At 48.6% G+C, this 14495-nt stretch overlaps 1 protein-coding gene across 1 annotated transcript in view; it reads left to right on the top strand.

Annotated features, from left to right (window-relative positions):
- BARX2 (BARX homeobox 2) overlaps positions 1 to 10385 on the top strand; it is a 38574-nt gene extending 28189 nt beyond the window's left edge. The window contains exons 2-4 of the mRNA XM_077249396.1: positions 4167 to 4473; positions 5872 to 5956; positions 8062 to 10385. Of these exons, the coding sequence (XP_077105511.1) occupies positions 4167 to 4473; positions 5872 to 5956; positions 8062 to 8337 (668 nt within the window). The 3' untranslated portion in view covers positions 8338 to 10385. The remainder of the gene's footprint in view (positions 1 to 4166; positions 4474 to 5871; positions 5957 to 8061) is intronic.
- Positions 10386 to 14495: the final 4110 nt, after the last annotated feature.

Here is a 14495-nt window from a genome sequence, read left to right as displayed (position 1 = left end):
TCCTTTAGACTCCTCTGCCCTCCTCCAGACTCCTCTGTCCTCCTCCAGACTCCTCTGCCCTCCTTTAGACTCCTCTGTCCTCCTCAATGCATCTCTGTCCCCAGACTCCTATATTCTCCTCCAGACTCCTCTGTCCTCCTCCAGACTCCTCTGTCCTCCTCCAGACTCCTCTGTCCTCCTCCAGACTCCTCTGTCCTCCTCCAGACTCCTTTGTCGTCCTCCAGACTCCTCTGTCCTCCTCAATACATCTGTCCCCATTCAGACTCCTATATTCTCCTCCAGACTCCTCTGTCCTCCTCCAGACTCCTCTGTCCTCCTCTATACATTTCTGTCCCCATTCAGACTCCTCTGTCCTTCTCCAGACTCCTCTGTCCTCCTCCAGACTCCTTTGTCCTCCTTTAGACTCCTCTGTCCTCCTCAATACATCTCTGTCCCCATTCAGACTCCTATATTCTCCTCCAGACTCCTTTGTCCTCCTTTAGACCCCTCAGTCCTCCTCCAGACTCTTCTGTCCTCCTTTAGACTCCTCTGTCCTCCTTTAGACTCCTCTGTCCTCATCCAGACTCCTCTGTCCTCCTCCAGGCTCCTCTGTCCTCCATTAGACTCCTCTGTCGTCCTCCAGACTCCTCTGTCGTCCTCCAGACTCCTCTGTCCTCCTCCAGACTCCTCGGTCCTCCTCCAGACTCCTCTGTCCTCCTTTAGACTCCTCTGTCCTCATCCAGACTCCTCTGTCCTCATCCAGACTCCTCTGTCCTCATCCAGACTCCTCTGTCCTCCTCCAGACTCCTCTGTCCTCCTCCAGACTCCTCTCCTCCTTTAGACTCATCTGTCGTCCTCCAGACTCCTCTGTCGTCCTTTAGAATCCTCTGTCCTCCTCCAGACTCCTCTGTCCTCCTCCAGACTCCTCTGTCCTCCTCAATGCATCTCTGTCCCCATTCAGACTCCTCTATTCTCCTCAAGACTCCTCTGTCCTCCTCCAGACTCCTCTGTCTTCCTTTAGACTCCTCTGTCCTCCTCAATACATCTCTGTCCCCATTCAGACTCCTATATTCTCCTCTGTCCTCCTCCAGACTCCTCTGTCCTCCTCCAGACTCCTTTGTCGTCCTCCAGACTCCTCTGTCCTCCTCAATACATCTGTCCCCATTCAGACTCCTATATTCTCCTCCAGACTCCTCTGTCCTCCTCCAGACTCCTCTGTCCTCCTCAATACATTTCTGTCCCCATTCAGACTCCTCTGTCCTCCTCCAGACTCCTCTGTCCTCCTCCAGACTCCTTTGTCCTCCTCCAGACTCCTCTGTCCTCCTTTAGACTCCTCTGTCCTCCTATAGACTCCTCTGTCCTCCTCAATACATCTCTGTCCCCATTCAGACTCCTATATTCTCCTCCAGACTCCTCGGTCCTCCTCCAGACTCCTCTGTCCTCCTCCAGACTCCTCTGTACTCCTCCAGACTCCTCTGTCCTCCTTTAGACTCCTCTGTCCTCATCCAGACTCCTCTGTCCTCCTTTAGACTCCTCTGTCGTCCTCCCGACTCATCTGTCGTTTTCCAGACTCCTATGTCATCCTTTAGACTCCTCTGTCCTCCTCCAGACTCCTCTGTCGTCCTCCAGACTCCTCGGTCCTCCTCCAGACTCCTCTGTCCTCCTCCAGACTCCTCTGTCCTCCTTTAGACTCCTCTGTCCTCCTTTAGACTCCTCTGTCCTCATCCAGACTCCTCTGTCCTCCTCCAGACTCCTCTGTCCTCCTTTAGACTTCTTTCCTCCTTTAGACTCCTCTGTCGTCCTCCAGACTCCTCTGTCGTCCTCCAGACTCCTCTGTCGTCCTTTAGACTCCTCTGTCCTCCTCAATGCATCTCTGTCCCAATTCAGACTCCTCTATTCTCCTCAAGACTCCTCTGTCCTCCTCCAGACTCCTCTGTCCTCCTCCAGACTCCTCTGTCTTCCTTTAGACTCCTCTGTCCTCCTCAATACATCTGTCCCCATTCAGACTCCTATATTCTCCTCCAGACTCCTCTGTCCTCCTCCAGACTCCTCTGTCCTCCTCCAGACTCCTCTGTCCTCCTCCAGACTCTTTTGTCGTCCTCCAGACTCCTCTGTCCTCCTCCACACTCCTCTGTCTTCCTTTAGACTCCTCTGTCCTCCTCAATACATCTGTCCCCATTCAGACTCCTATATTCTCCTCCAGACTTCTCTGTCCTCCTCCAGACTCCTCTGTCCCCATTCAGACTCCTCTGTCCTCCTCCAGACTCCTCTGTCCTCCTCCAGACTCCTCTGTCCTCCTTTAGACTCCTCTGTCCTCCTCCAGACTCCTCTGTCCTCCTCCAGACTCCTCTGTCTTCCTTTAGACTCCTCTGTCTTCCTTTAGACTCCTCTGGCCTCCTTTAGACTCCTCTGGCCTCCTTTAGACTCCTCTGGCCTCCTTTAGACTCCTCTGGCCTCCTTTAGACTCCTCTGGCCTCCTTTAGACTCCTCTGGCCTCCTTTAGACTCGTCTGCCCTCATTTAGACTCCTCTGTCCTCCTTTAGACTCCTCTGTCCTCCTCAATACATCTCTGCATCTCTGTCCCCATTCAGACTCCTATATTCTCCTCCAGACTCCTCTGTCCTCCTTTAGACTCCTCTGTCCTCCTTTAGACTCCTCTGTCCTCCTTTAGACTCCTCTGTCCTCCTCCAGACTCCTCTGTCCTCCTCCAGACTCCTCTGTCCTCCTCCAGACTCCTCTGTCCTCCTTCAGACTCCTCTGTCCTCCTCCAGACTCCTCTGTCCTCCTCCAGACTCCTCTGTCCTTCTCCAGACTCCTCTGTCCTCCTCCAGTCTCCTCTGTCCTTCTCCAGACGCCTCTGTCCTCCTCCAGTCTCCTCTGTCCTCCCCCAGACTCCTCAGTCCTCCTTTACACTGCTCTTGGGTCTTCTTACCTCAGGCATTGCAATCCGCCATGCTCAATCATTTGTCCCCTGATGATCACGGGGCCTGGCACACATTACATGGTTGGACAGTTACTTTTTCTACTTTTAAGTTGTAGACACAGCCATTTATTCTTAGATTTATCAGCAGCGCCACAAACCTTTCTCTAGACTAACAGCCTTTATCTCCACTGACTTATGGGCCATTTGCTCTGGGTGACTTCACGGGGCGATGTATTGTCAGCAGAGATGATTTCTGATTGTTTTGCGCATTCACGGTTCTTGGACCCTTATACAATGTATCACAGACCATCCCCACTGGTGACCACACATGTAGTGCTCTGTCCATGTAGAAGTGCACAGGTGGCAGATGAGGCAAAGTTGTATTTCCATTTACCCAATAAACATTCCCATCATCTCAATTATTTCACAGCAGTTACCTATATGAAGAGTTTTATATTGACAATATTAAAGGGAATCTGGCAAAGGGTTTTTGCTATTTAATATGAGAGCAGGATAATGTAGGGGCTGAGACACTAATTCCAGTGATGTCACTTACTGGGCTGTGTGCTGTAATTTCAATACAATCAGTGTTTTATCAGCAGGAGTTTATCACTGCTGGACAAGGTTTCACTTTCAGCCCAGTCCAGCTAATCTGTATAACCCCGCCTCATCAGTGATTGGCAGTTTACTAATAATGTACAGTGTACACAGGAAGCTGCCAATTAGTGGTGTGGGTGGGGTTATACACAGGAAGCTGTCACAGTGGTGTGGAGCGGGGTTATGCACAGGAAGCTGCCGAAACCTGGGGAGTGGGCGGGGTTATACACAGCTGAGCATTCTGAGCACTGCTACATCTACAGCAGAGAACATGGAATTCTGTGCCCCAACATGTCCGGTTATCCACCACACTTGGATTCTTCAAACAGAACCTGAAAACCCACCTCTTCAAGAAAGCTTACAACCTGTAATGACCAGACGGCCACCTCAACACCATCGGAGCTCCTGCACCTTTCGACCTACTGTCTCCTTCCCCACCATCCTGTAGAATGTAAGCCCGCAAGGGCAGGGTCCTCTTCCCTCTGTATCAGTCTGTCATTGTTAGTTTGTTTACTGTAAGTGATATTTGTATTTTGATGTAACCCCTTCTCATGTACAGCACCATGGAATCAATGGTGCTATATAAATAATAATAATAATAAGCTGTTGTGTGATGTTGTTTTCGCAGGACACAATTAACGCTCCCATTGTGTGTTCCCATTGACAGGCTCATCACCGCTCCGGACATACCCTCTTCTCTCCGTCATCAGCCGCCAGCCCGGGGTCCTCAGCCACATTGTCCCCTCAACGTCCTCCTCACCCATTCAGGTCTTGTCTCCCACACATCTCTCTCCACCATGTGTGCGCTCAGAGACGCCGGCCAGCGAAGCCCCACTAAGCAGTGAATCTGAACTTGAGCAGGCGGCCCCTCGTCTGAAGAAGCCGCGGCGCAGCAGAACCATCTTCACCGAGATTCAGCTCATGGGGCTGGAAAAGAAATTCCAGAAGCAAAAGTATCTGTCCACTCCGGACCGGTGAGTACATGTGAGGCTCCTGGCCTGTGTGCTGGTCCGTACCAGGGCCCCAAATCCTATTCTAGGGCTCCACATCCTATTCTAGGGCTCCACATCCTATTATAGGGCCAACATTCCTATTATAGGACCCCACATCATATTGTCCCACATCATAGTCTAGGGCTCCACATCCTATTATAGGGCCCCACATCCTATTCTAGGGCTCCACATTCAATTATAGGGCCCCACACCCTATTGTAGGCAATGGCTCTAGCCTGAATCTCTGCTCCTAAAGCAGTGAAGGCTTTTTCTGGACAGTAGAATAATTCACTTATCTGACTTCCGTCACTGCCTCCGTGTTATTTCTCTCTTTCTTGGGGCGCAGGCTCCTCGAGAAGCCTCACCTGCACCCCGCCGGCTTCTGGTCTGAACTCATGTGCTCCGAGGCCATAGTGTTTGCATTACAGCATTCTGAAAACTAGGGCCATAAAACATGTTCTCATTGTCCGGGGACCCAACAACAATCCACAATGCAGAGGTTTGTAGCGGGCTCCTGGCAGTTTCATCAGCCTGAATATCCGGCAGTCCCTGTCCTCCCCGAGCAGCCTCAATATCCGGCGGTCCCTGTCCTCCCCCAAGAAGCCTGGAAATCCGGCGGTCCCTGTCCTCCCTGAGCAGCCTGAATATCTGGCGGTCCCTGTCCTCCCCGAGCAGCCTGAATATCCGGCGGTCCCTGTCCTCCCCCGAGCAGCCTGAATATCCGGCGGTCCCTGTCCTCCCCCGAGCAGCCTGAATATCCGGCGGTCCCTGTCCTCCCCCGAGCAGCCTGAATATCCGGCGGTCCCTGTCCTCCCCCGAGCAGCCTGAATATCCGGCGGTCCCTGTCCTCCCCCGAGCAGCCTGAATATCCGGCGGTCCCTGTCCTCCCCCGAGCAGCCTGAATATCCGGCGGTCCCTGTCCTCCCCCGAGCAGCCTGAATATCCGGCGGTCCCTGTCCTCCCCCGAGCAGCCTGAATATCCGGCGATCCCTGTCCTCCCCCGAGCAGCCTGAATATCCAGCGGTCCCTGTCCTCCCCTGAGCAGCAGCCCCCTGTGACCATAAATGATTCTCTTCAGTTTTATGTCAGACGGTTGTAATGAACACAATCTCTTTGGTCTGTCCCGTTCGCTCCAGCTGTTTGGTCTTACGGTCCCAGCTGCAGGATGACGTCAGGCCAAATCCCGTCTCCAGCTCTGGCATCTGTGCTGGCACTGGGCACGGAGGGGCACGGTCTGCCTGTTACCCAGATGCCTGAGATCAGACGCATTCCCACAAACACGAGCGCCTGTTCACATCTATGCTAACAGCAGGCCCGCTCCGAGGACTGCTGACGCCTGCAGTAATGATTTTTCTCCATCTGCCTTTTGGTCATTTCCAGGCTGGACCTCGCTCAGGCATTGGGACTGACGCAGCTCCAGGTCAAGACGTGGTATCAGAATCGGAGAATGAAGTGGAAGAAAATTGTAAGTTGATGGTGATTAATCCATAGGTGACGATCCTTCCTATGATTCCACCAGTAATTGTCGCACCGCAGGTCAGATATGGATGAACCTGTCAGTCCCTGAGAATTCATCCTAAACAATACTGAAGTCCTGACCTTTCCCTGCTGGCCGTGTCACGTATTATCACACAGGTCGTGGATTAGTTGTGAAATAGCTGTAACCGGCTCCCGGGCACATCGAGCGCCTCCTATGTCAAGGCGCCGGAAGGGCTCGCTGCACTTGTCGATAAATCGGACAAATATAATCTGATAAAGAATTGGATTGCATTTGGACCAGTGTCCTGCGATTGCATGCCAAATTCAGATGGCATGCACCCATATACCTCTATGGGTACGTGTGAAAAATCGCACTGCACTCAGATGGCACCCAAGTGCAGTGCGATTCCCGACGACGCCGGCAGCAGAGGAGATGGAGATATTAATTTCTCCGTCTCCTCGCCACCAGTACCACCATTCTCTGATGTAAGATAACGGAGCACAGAGTAACAACACTTGGATCACATCGCAGCAGAGCCGGTGCCGAGGGTCACTAGCATCCGACGTGACTCCGGCCTAAGAGACCCTTCAGCAGTCACTGAGCGCTGCAGTCTCAGGCGTGACTTCTGGGTAATCACCTCCTCATTCAAGAGCAGTCCTACCTCTTAGGCCGGCGTCACACTCAGCATATGTAAATACGGTCCGTTTATTACGGCCGTAATGCGCAGAAATGTTCCCAAAATAGTGGTCCGTATGTCATCCGTAGGCAGGGTGTGTCAGCGTATTTTGCGCATGGCATCCTCCGTATGTAATCCGTATGGCATCCGTACTGCGATATTTTCTCGCAGGCTTGCAAAACCGACATTTAATGGATTTATGTGCTCAAATGTTCGTTAAAACATATATACAGTGTGTGTGTGTGTGTGTGTGTGTGTGTGTGTATATATATGTATATATATATATATATATATATATATATATATATATATATATATATATATATATATATATATATATATATATATATATATAATGTCATTGAGACACATATATATATATATATTCTGTATTTATATTTAATTCAGCGCGATATATGTGAAAAGCCGGTAATTCAATTGCCGGCTTTTTCTTTCTCCTTCCCAAACCCGAAAGGATGTGAGACATGGTTTACATACAGTAAACCATCTCATATCCCTTTTTTTTTTTTGCATATTCCACACTACTAATGTTAGTAGTGTGTATGTGCAAAATGTGGGCACCTAGCTTGTAAAATAAGGGTTAAATCGCGGAAAAAATTGGCGTGGGCTCCCGTGCAATTTTCTCCGCCAGAGTGGTAAAGCCAGTGACTGAGGGCAGATATTAATAGCCTAGAGAGGGTCCATGGTTATTGGCCCCCCCCCCGGCTAAAAACATCTGCCCCCAGCCACCCCAGAAAAGGCACATCTGGAAGATGCGCCTACTCTGGCACTTGGCCACTCTCTTCCCACTCCCGTGTAGCGGTGGGATATGGGGTTATGAAGGGTTAATGTCACCTTGCTATTGTAAGGTGACATTAAGCCAGATTAATAATGGAGAGGCGTCAATTATGACACCTATCCATTATTAATCCAATAGTACGAAATGGTTAATAAAACACACACACATTATTTAAAAGTATTTTAATGAAATAAAGACACAGGTTGTTGTAATATTTTATTATACTGGTAATCCACCGGAAGACCCTCGTTCTGTAACAAAGGAAAAATAAAAAAACAACAATATCTCATACCTTCCGACGCTCAGGTCAAGTCCCACAAAGTAAATCCATCTGAAGGGGTTAAATCATTTTACAGCCAGGAGCTGTGCTAAAGCAGTGCTCGTGGCTGTAAAACCCCCGGGAATTAATGGATTGCAGGGGAATGACCTGTAGTTACCTTGAGTTGCGGTGAGGCGCCCTCTGCTGGATGTCCTCATGAACTGGAGAATGGTAAAAGCTCCCACGCTCGAGTTCATATGAGGACATCCAGAAAAGACGACCGGTGGGATCCAATGTGCTGTCGGGTTGTAAGCAAAAGCCCAATACCTTATTAATTCTCATACTCTCCTCCATAGGTCCTCAAGGGTGGACAGGAGGCGCCCACCAAGCCGAAAGGACGTCCAAAGAAAAATTCTATCCCAACGTCAGAGGAAATCGAGGCAGAGGAGAAACTGCAAAAACAGACCCAAGATGCGAAATCAGAGGAGGAGCAAGAAAACGAAGAAGGTCAGGAGGAGCAAACCCTGAAGGAAAATGAAGATGATGAGAAGGAACTGGATTCAGGGTCTCCTCCGGCCACGGCTGCACCACAGCCCAATATCCCAACAAACGGCACGGGATCCTCCAGTTAAAACTAAAAGGACTCGAGGAGTTTGTCATGAACGTGGCCAGGCTGCCCCCGTAGGCTCGGGGCCACCCGATGTGTGCAGACCCCGACCACAAGGGAATGTCACCGCCAAGTCCTTTATCTGGAAGGAAAAGGGTAAAGCCACATGGAGGAGGGAAGAGAACGGAGGATCTCTGTGACTAATGGTGTCTGTGCAGACAGGACTGGGACACTTTGCTGTGTTTGGAAACAATTGAACAGTGTGTATATAGTGTTCTTTATTATTGTGCCAAAAGCTGCAGTGGAAAGGGTAAAGAAAGCCAAAGACCGGGGAAGGAGCCGTCCCCAATGAGAAGGCTTTCACATTTAGTGCCTTTTTGCATGTGAAATCTTGTTTTGTGTTAATTCATGACTGCAGTCATTTAATGTGTTCTTTATTCAGGACTGGTCCCCCATAGAATGGGCAGTAAGGGGGTCCGTCAGTCAGTAACAGCAGTCCTCAGGCTCCGTGACGATGTCCCAGGAGGTTACACTGTATCTTCTCCCAGGACAGAGGACACTTGTGTCACTGATAGAAATCGTAGCAGACTATTCAGTGATCCTGCACCATCATCCAAAGACTATGGGAGGCTGGAAAACCATGTAATCGTATTGTCTAACGCACAGGACACACAGGAAATGGCACCACTTGTCTACAAGGAAAACACAAATGTCATAAAGTTCTGAAAGTTTTGAATGAACTTTCTGTTGAATCTCTTCACTACGCCCAAGATGCTTGCTGTCCGTGAATGGGATATCATTCCTCTTTACATTGCAAGGTTGATATTCCGCACAGACCTGCTAATTCTCACAGCTGAGGGTTTGTTGCATTGTGTCTAGTCTAGACACATCTGACCACCAGCCTGGGCAGAAGTTTAATGTACACAGATCAGTTATGAGAAGAGTCCCAATGGCTACAGATCTCTGAATATAAAGTACAAGGATCCCCAATCACTGACAGCAAGCCGACATTGTGAAAGTGGGCTGAAAACGTTCCCCAAAGACAGAGACATATTGTGACTGGTGTTTTATAGACAAGACTTAAACCATGTTGCCTTGTAAGAAATCCGATATGTCTTCGGCTGTCCTAAAATAGGACACAAAACTGTCTGTCTGGTATAAGCTGATGTGATGTAATTTGTAAGACTAAAGGCGCAGTCAGACGGCCGTATAAATGGGAACGAGAGGAGAGCGCGGTGCACGGACTGGTCACAGCTTCCCAAGCCGAGCGAGACCGTGCATAGAAAGAAATGAAGCTGTCACACCCGGGTCAGGAGAGCCGCGCCGGTCTGTGCACCGTGTTCTCATCTCGTTCCCTTTTAAGCCGCATCCAGGTCAGGAGAGCCGCGCCGGTCCGTGCACCGCGTTCTCAACTCGTTCCCATTTATGATACGTCCGGGTCAGGAGAGCCACTCCGGTCCGTGCATCACGTCTCATCTTGTTCCCATTTATGCCGTGTCTGGGTCAGGAGAGCCGCGCCGGTCCGTGCACCGCGTTCTCATCTCGTTCCCATTTATGCTGCACCCGGGTCAGGAGAGCCGCGCCGGTCCGTGCACCACGTTCTCATCTCGTTCCCATTTATGCCGCACCCGGGTCAGGAGAGCCGCGCCGGTCCGTGCACCGCGTCTCCTCTCGTTCCCATTTATGCTGTGTCCTTTGTGTTTTACTAATCTAAGATCTGTTAGGCCTCATTCAGATGTCCGCGTTTATTCACAAATGCAAACAAATGGTACGAGTGTAACGGAGTCTGGTCAGTGTCTGGATAAATTAATGATTTACAGCGTCTCCTATCACCATGTTAATTGCGGACAGCGCACCGATCACTGATGCCATGTGTGTGCTGACCGTAAGGTTAATGGACCCATAGATTGGTGCTTGTCATCCATGACATTGGTAAAAAATAGACGTGTCTCTGTGATACTGTGTGAACAGCGCAGGGAGTGAGGAGCGATGCTCTACAGCATGTGACTGTACACTATGCCTTACTACTAGTGATGAGCGAATATACTCATTACTCGAGATTTCCCAACATGCTCGGGGGTCCTCCGAGTATTTTTTAGTGCTCGGAGATTTAGTTTTCATCCCGGCAGCTGAATGATTTACAGCTATTAGCCAGCATAAGTACATGTAATTTCACGTGGAGATTCCCTAGCAACCAAGCAACCCCTGCTTGGTTGCTAGGGAATCTCCACGTGAAATTAAGCTGGCTAATAGCTGTAAATCATTCAGAAGCTGCGGCAATAAAAACTAAATCTCCGAGCACTAAAAAATACTCGGAGGACCCCCGAGCATGCTGGGAAATCTCGAGTAACGAGTATATTCCCTCATCACTACTTACTACCCCACCAGGAGAAGGAGCTTCCACACAAATCCTGCGGCTGACAAGAGAGGCTTGGAGACATATAGTCGGCAATGTCATATGACAAGGCTCAATAAAGGGTCGGTATTGACCTCCACAAGGTGGCCCTAGAGGTCCAGTCCTCCTCCTCTCTGAAGGTAAAGCCCCCCATGGCTCCAGCGGAGTGACCCCTCCACCTCCGTTATCTTTTCTCAGGGTTCACAGTTACCTTTTACCACTCAGGCATCTTTAGGTTCCGTCTTCAGGGCTGATTCTTTTATATTTCTATAGCAGTCAGTCCTGTGCTTGCGCTCCATATCTCTGCACATACACAATACAAAGAATAAAGTGTGGCTGATAACATAGAACAACAGCTGGATTCCAGGCTAAACACCTCAGCAGGGCCTGTATTATCTGTCACAGGGGGCAATAATGACTACGACTGGGAGGCAACCGGAATCCAACATTTCGGGCAACGATGATCTCCTGTCTATGGCAGCTTTACAATCAATTCATCCACTGGCAAAAAAGTGCCGGATCCAAGGATGTGATCAGTTATCAGACCTCATAAATGTCATCTCTTAACCAACGTTCTACATTTTCTCATCATTGTGAAATTGCATTACAAGAAAAAAGACAATTAAGAGAAGTGTCTGACTGGAGCGCAGGTCTGATTGTGATGTCGTATGTGCAACACTGACGAATAAGATTTATAATAAAATATCTATTTTTAAACACGATTCAGAAGTGAAATGAAAAGATTTGTTCTGGTCACTTATGCCGTGGATCCAGTCACATTAGGATTTCCACTTATTAAAGGGTTAGTAATTTGTCCTGTGTACATACGTTACTTTAGAGAAGGAAAAGATTCCGCACCCCAACCTGTATGATAACATTCAAGAACTTTATTCCGACTTATCAAGCCATAATAAAAACATGGAAGAACACCGGACGCGTTTCTGGTGCGTTAGAAGCACCCTTACTCACAGGTATAATAATAACAAATGAACAAAGTTTAAAGAAGATCCAAATACATCAGATAATCAAATTACAAATGCAACAAAAAAACAAGAAAACATAAATATAAAATAAATCATCCCTCGAATTCATGCCTTTTGGATATTTAGTATCTAATTTTACAATCCAGAATGCTTCACATGGGGTGAATAATTTTTGTTTAACATTGACGTTCTTCACAAGGAGAAGTCAGAAACTGCAACTATAGATAATGATGATGACTGCACAGCTCCTGCAATCCAATTTTAAAGTAGGAGGTGACTGTTCAGCCTCCTGACTGCTATAATGCTTACAATATATTTGCTTATTAATAAGAATACATAGAAATGGTAATCAGTGCCCGTAAAGCAGGCAGGGATTATACAGGCTCTAGCTAGTCATGCGATGCTATACCTATGCATCATAGGAATTATATCAGAGCATAAAAGAATAAAATGCAGACTCGGGACTAGTAATGAAAATGGAGTTTGAAGGAAATATACCATGAGGCTGAAGTACATGGACATTAGTGCACTGTACTGTATTCATAAAAGAAGGGCACAGAGAGTGACAAGCAATCAGGAGAGGCTGCGGTTATAGAGAGACGGTAGCCCCAAATATGTATCTGCCTGATTGTGTCAATAGAGCTCATGTACGATAGCTATGGCTTGGTATCAATTTCTCTTACAATTTAAGCCAATTTCTGCTGTAAATTGTGGTAAAAGTGTTGGGCCGCAGGTCCATTACCTTCATCTAACCCATACGCACATTTAGGCCCCAGGTCCATCCCCTTCATCTAACCCATACACACATTTAGGCTCCAGATCCATCCCCTTCATCTAACCCATACAAACATTTAGGCTTCAGGTCCATCCCCTTCATCTAACCTATATGCACATTTAGGCTCCAGGTCCATCCCCTTCATCTAACCCATATGCATATTTAGGCTCCAGGTCCATCCCCTTCATCTAACTCATATGCATATTTAGGCTCCAGGTCCATCCCCTTCATCTAACCCATATGCACATTTAGGCTTCAGGTCCATCCCCTTCATCTAACCCATATGCACATTTAGGCTCCAGGTCCATCCCCTTCATCTAACCCATACGCACATTTAGGCTCCAGGTCCATCCCCTTCATCTAACCCATACGCACATGTAGGCTCCAGATCCATCCCCTTCATCTAACCCATACGCACATTTAGGCTTCAGGTCCATCCCCTTCATCTAACCCATACGCACATGTAGCGTTCAGGCGCGTCACCTTCATCTAACCCATACGTACATTTAGGCACCAGGTCCATCCCCTTCATCTAACCCATACGTACATTTAGGCTCCAGGCCCGTCCCCTTCATCTAACCCATACATACATTTAGCCTTCAGGCGCGTCCCCTTCATCTAACTCATACGCACATTTAGGCTCCAGATCCATCCCCTTCATCTAACCCATACGCACATTTAGGCTTCAGGTCCATCCCCTTCATCTAACCCATACGCACATTTAGCCTTCAGGCACGTCCCCTTCATCTAACCCATATGCACATTTAGGCTTCAGGTCCATCCCCTTCATCTAACCTATATGCACATTTAGGCTCCAGGTCCATCCCCTTCATCTAACCTATATGCACATTTAGGCTCCAGGTCCATCCCCTTCATCTAACCCATATGCACTTTTGGGCCCCAGGTCCATCCTCTTCATCTAACCCATATGTACATTTAGGCCCCAGGTCCATCCCCTTCATCTAACACATACGTACATTCAGGCTCCAGGTCCATCCCCTTCATCTAACCCATAGCACATTTAGGCCCCAGGTCCATCCCCTTCATCTAACCCATACGCACATTTAGGCTTCAGGTCCATCCCCTTTATCTAACCCATACGTACATTTAGGCTCCAGGTCCATCCCCTTCATCTAACCCATACGTACATTTAGGCTCCAGGGCCATCCCCTTCATCTAACCCATATGTACATTTAGGCCCCAGATCCATCCCCTTCATCTAACACATACGTACATTCAGGCTCCAGGTCCATCCCCTTCATCTAACCCATAGCACATTTAGGCCCCAGGTCCATCCCCTTCATCTAACCCATACGTACATTTAGGCTTCAGGTCCATCCCCTTCATTTAACCCATATGTACATTTATGCTCAAGGTCCATCCCCTTCATCTAACCCATACGCACATTTAGGCTTCAGGTCCATCCCCTTTATCTAACCCATACGTACATTTAGGCTCCAGGTCCATCCCCTTCATCTAACCCATACGTACATTTAGGCCCCAGGTCCATCCCCTTCATCTAACACATACGTACATTTAGGCTTCAGGTCCATCCCCTTCATTTAACCCATATGTACATTTAGGCTCCAGGTCCATCCCCTTCATCTAACCCATACGCACATTTAGGCTTCAGGTCCATCCCCTTTATCTAACCCATACGTACATTTAGGCTTCAGGTCCATCCCCTTCATCTAACCCACATGTACATTTAGGCTCCAGGTCTATCCCCTTTATCTAACCCATACGCACATTTAGGCTTCAGGTCCATCCCCTTCATCTAACCCATACGCACATTTAGACTTCAGGTCCATCCCCTTCATCTAACCCACATGTACATTTAGGCTCCAGGTCTATCCCCTTCATCTAACCCATACGCACATTTAGGCTTCAGGTCCATCCCCTTCATCTAACCCATACGTACATTCAGGCTCCAGGTCCATCCCCTTCATCTAACCCATATGTACATTTAGGCTTCAGGTCCATCCCCTTCATCTAACCCATACGCACATTTAGGCTTCAGGTCCATCCCC

This window comes from Ranitomeya variabilis, chromosome 4, assembly GCF_051348905.1.
Source record: "Ranitomeya variabilis isolate aRanVar5 chromosome 4, aRanVar5.hap1, whole genome shotgun sequence".
NCBI lineage: Eukaryota > Metazoa > Chordata > Amphibia > Anura > Dendrobatidae > Ranitomeya > Ranitomeya variabilis.
This window is presented reverse-complemented; position numbering and strand designations above follow the sequence as displayed.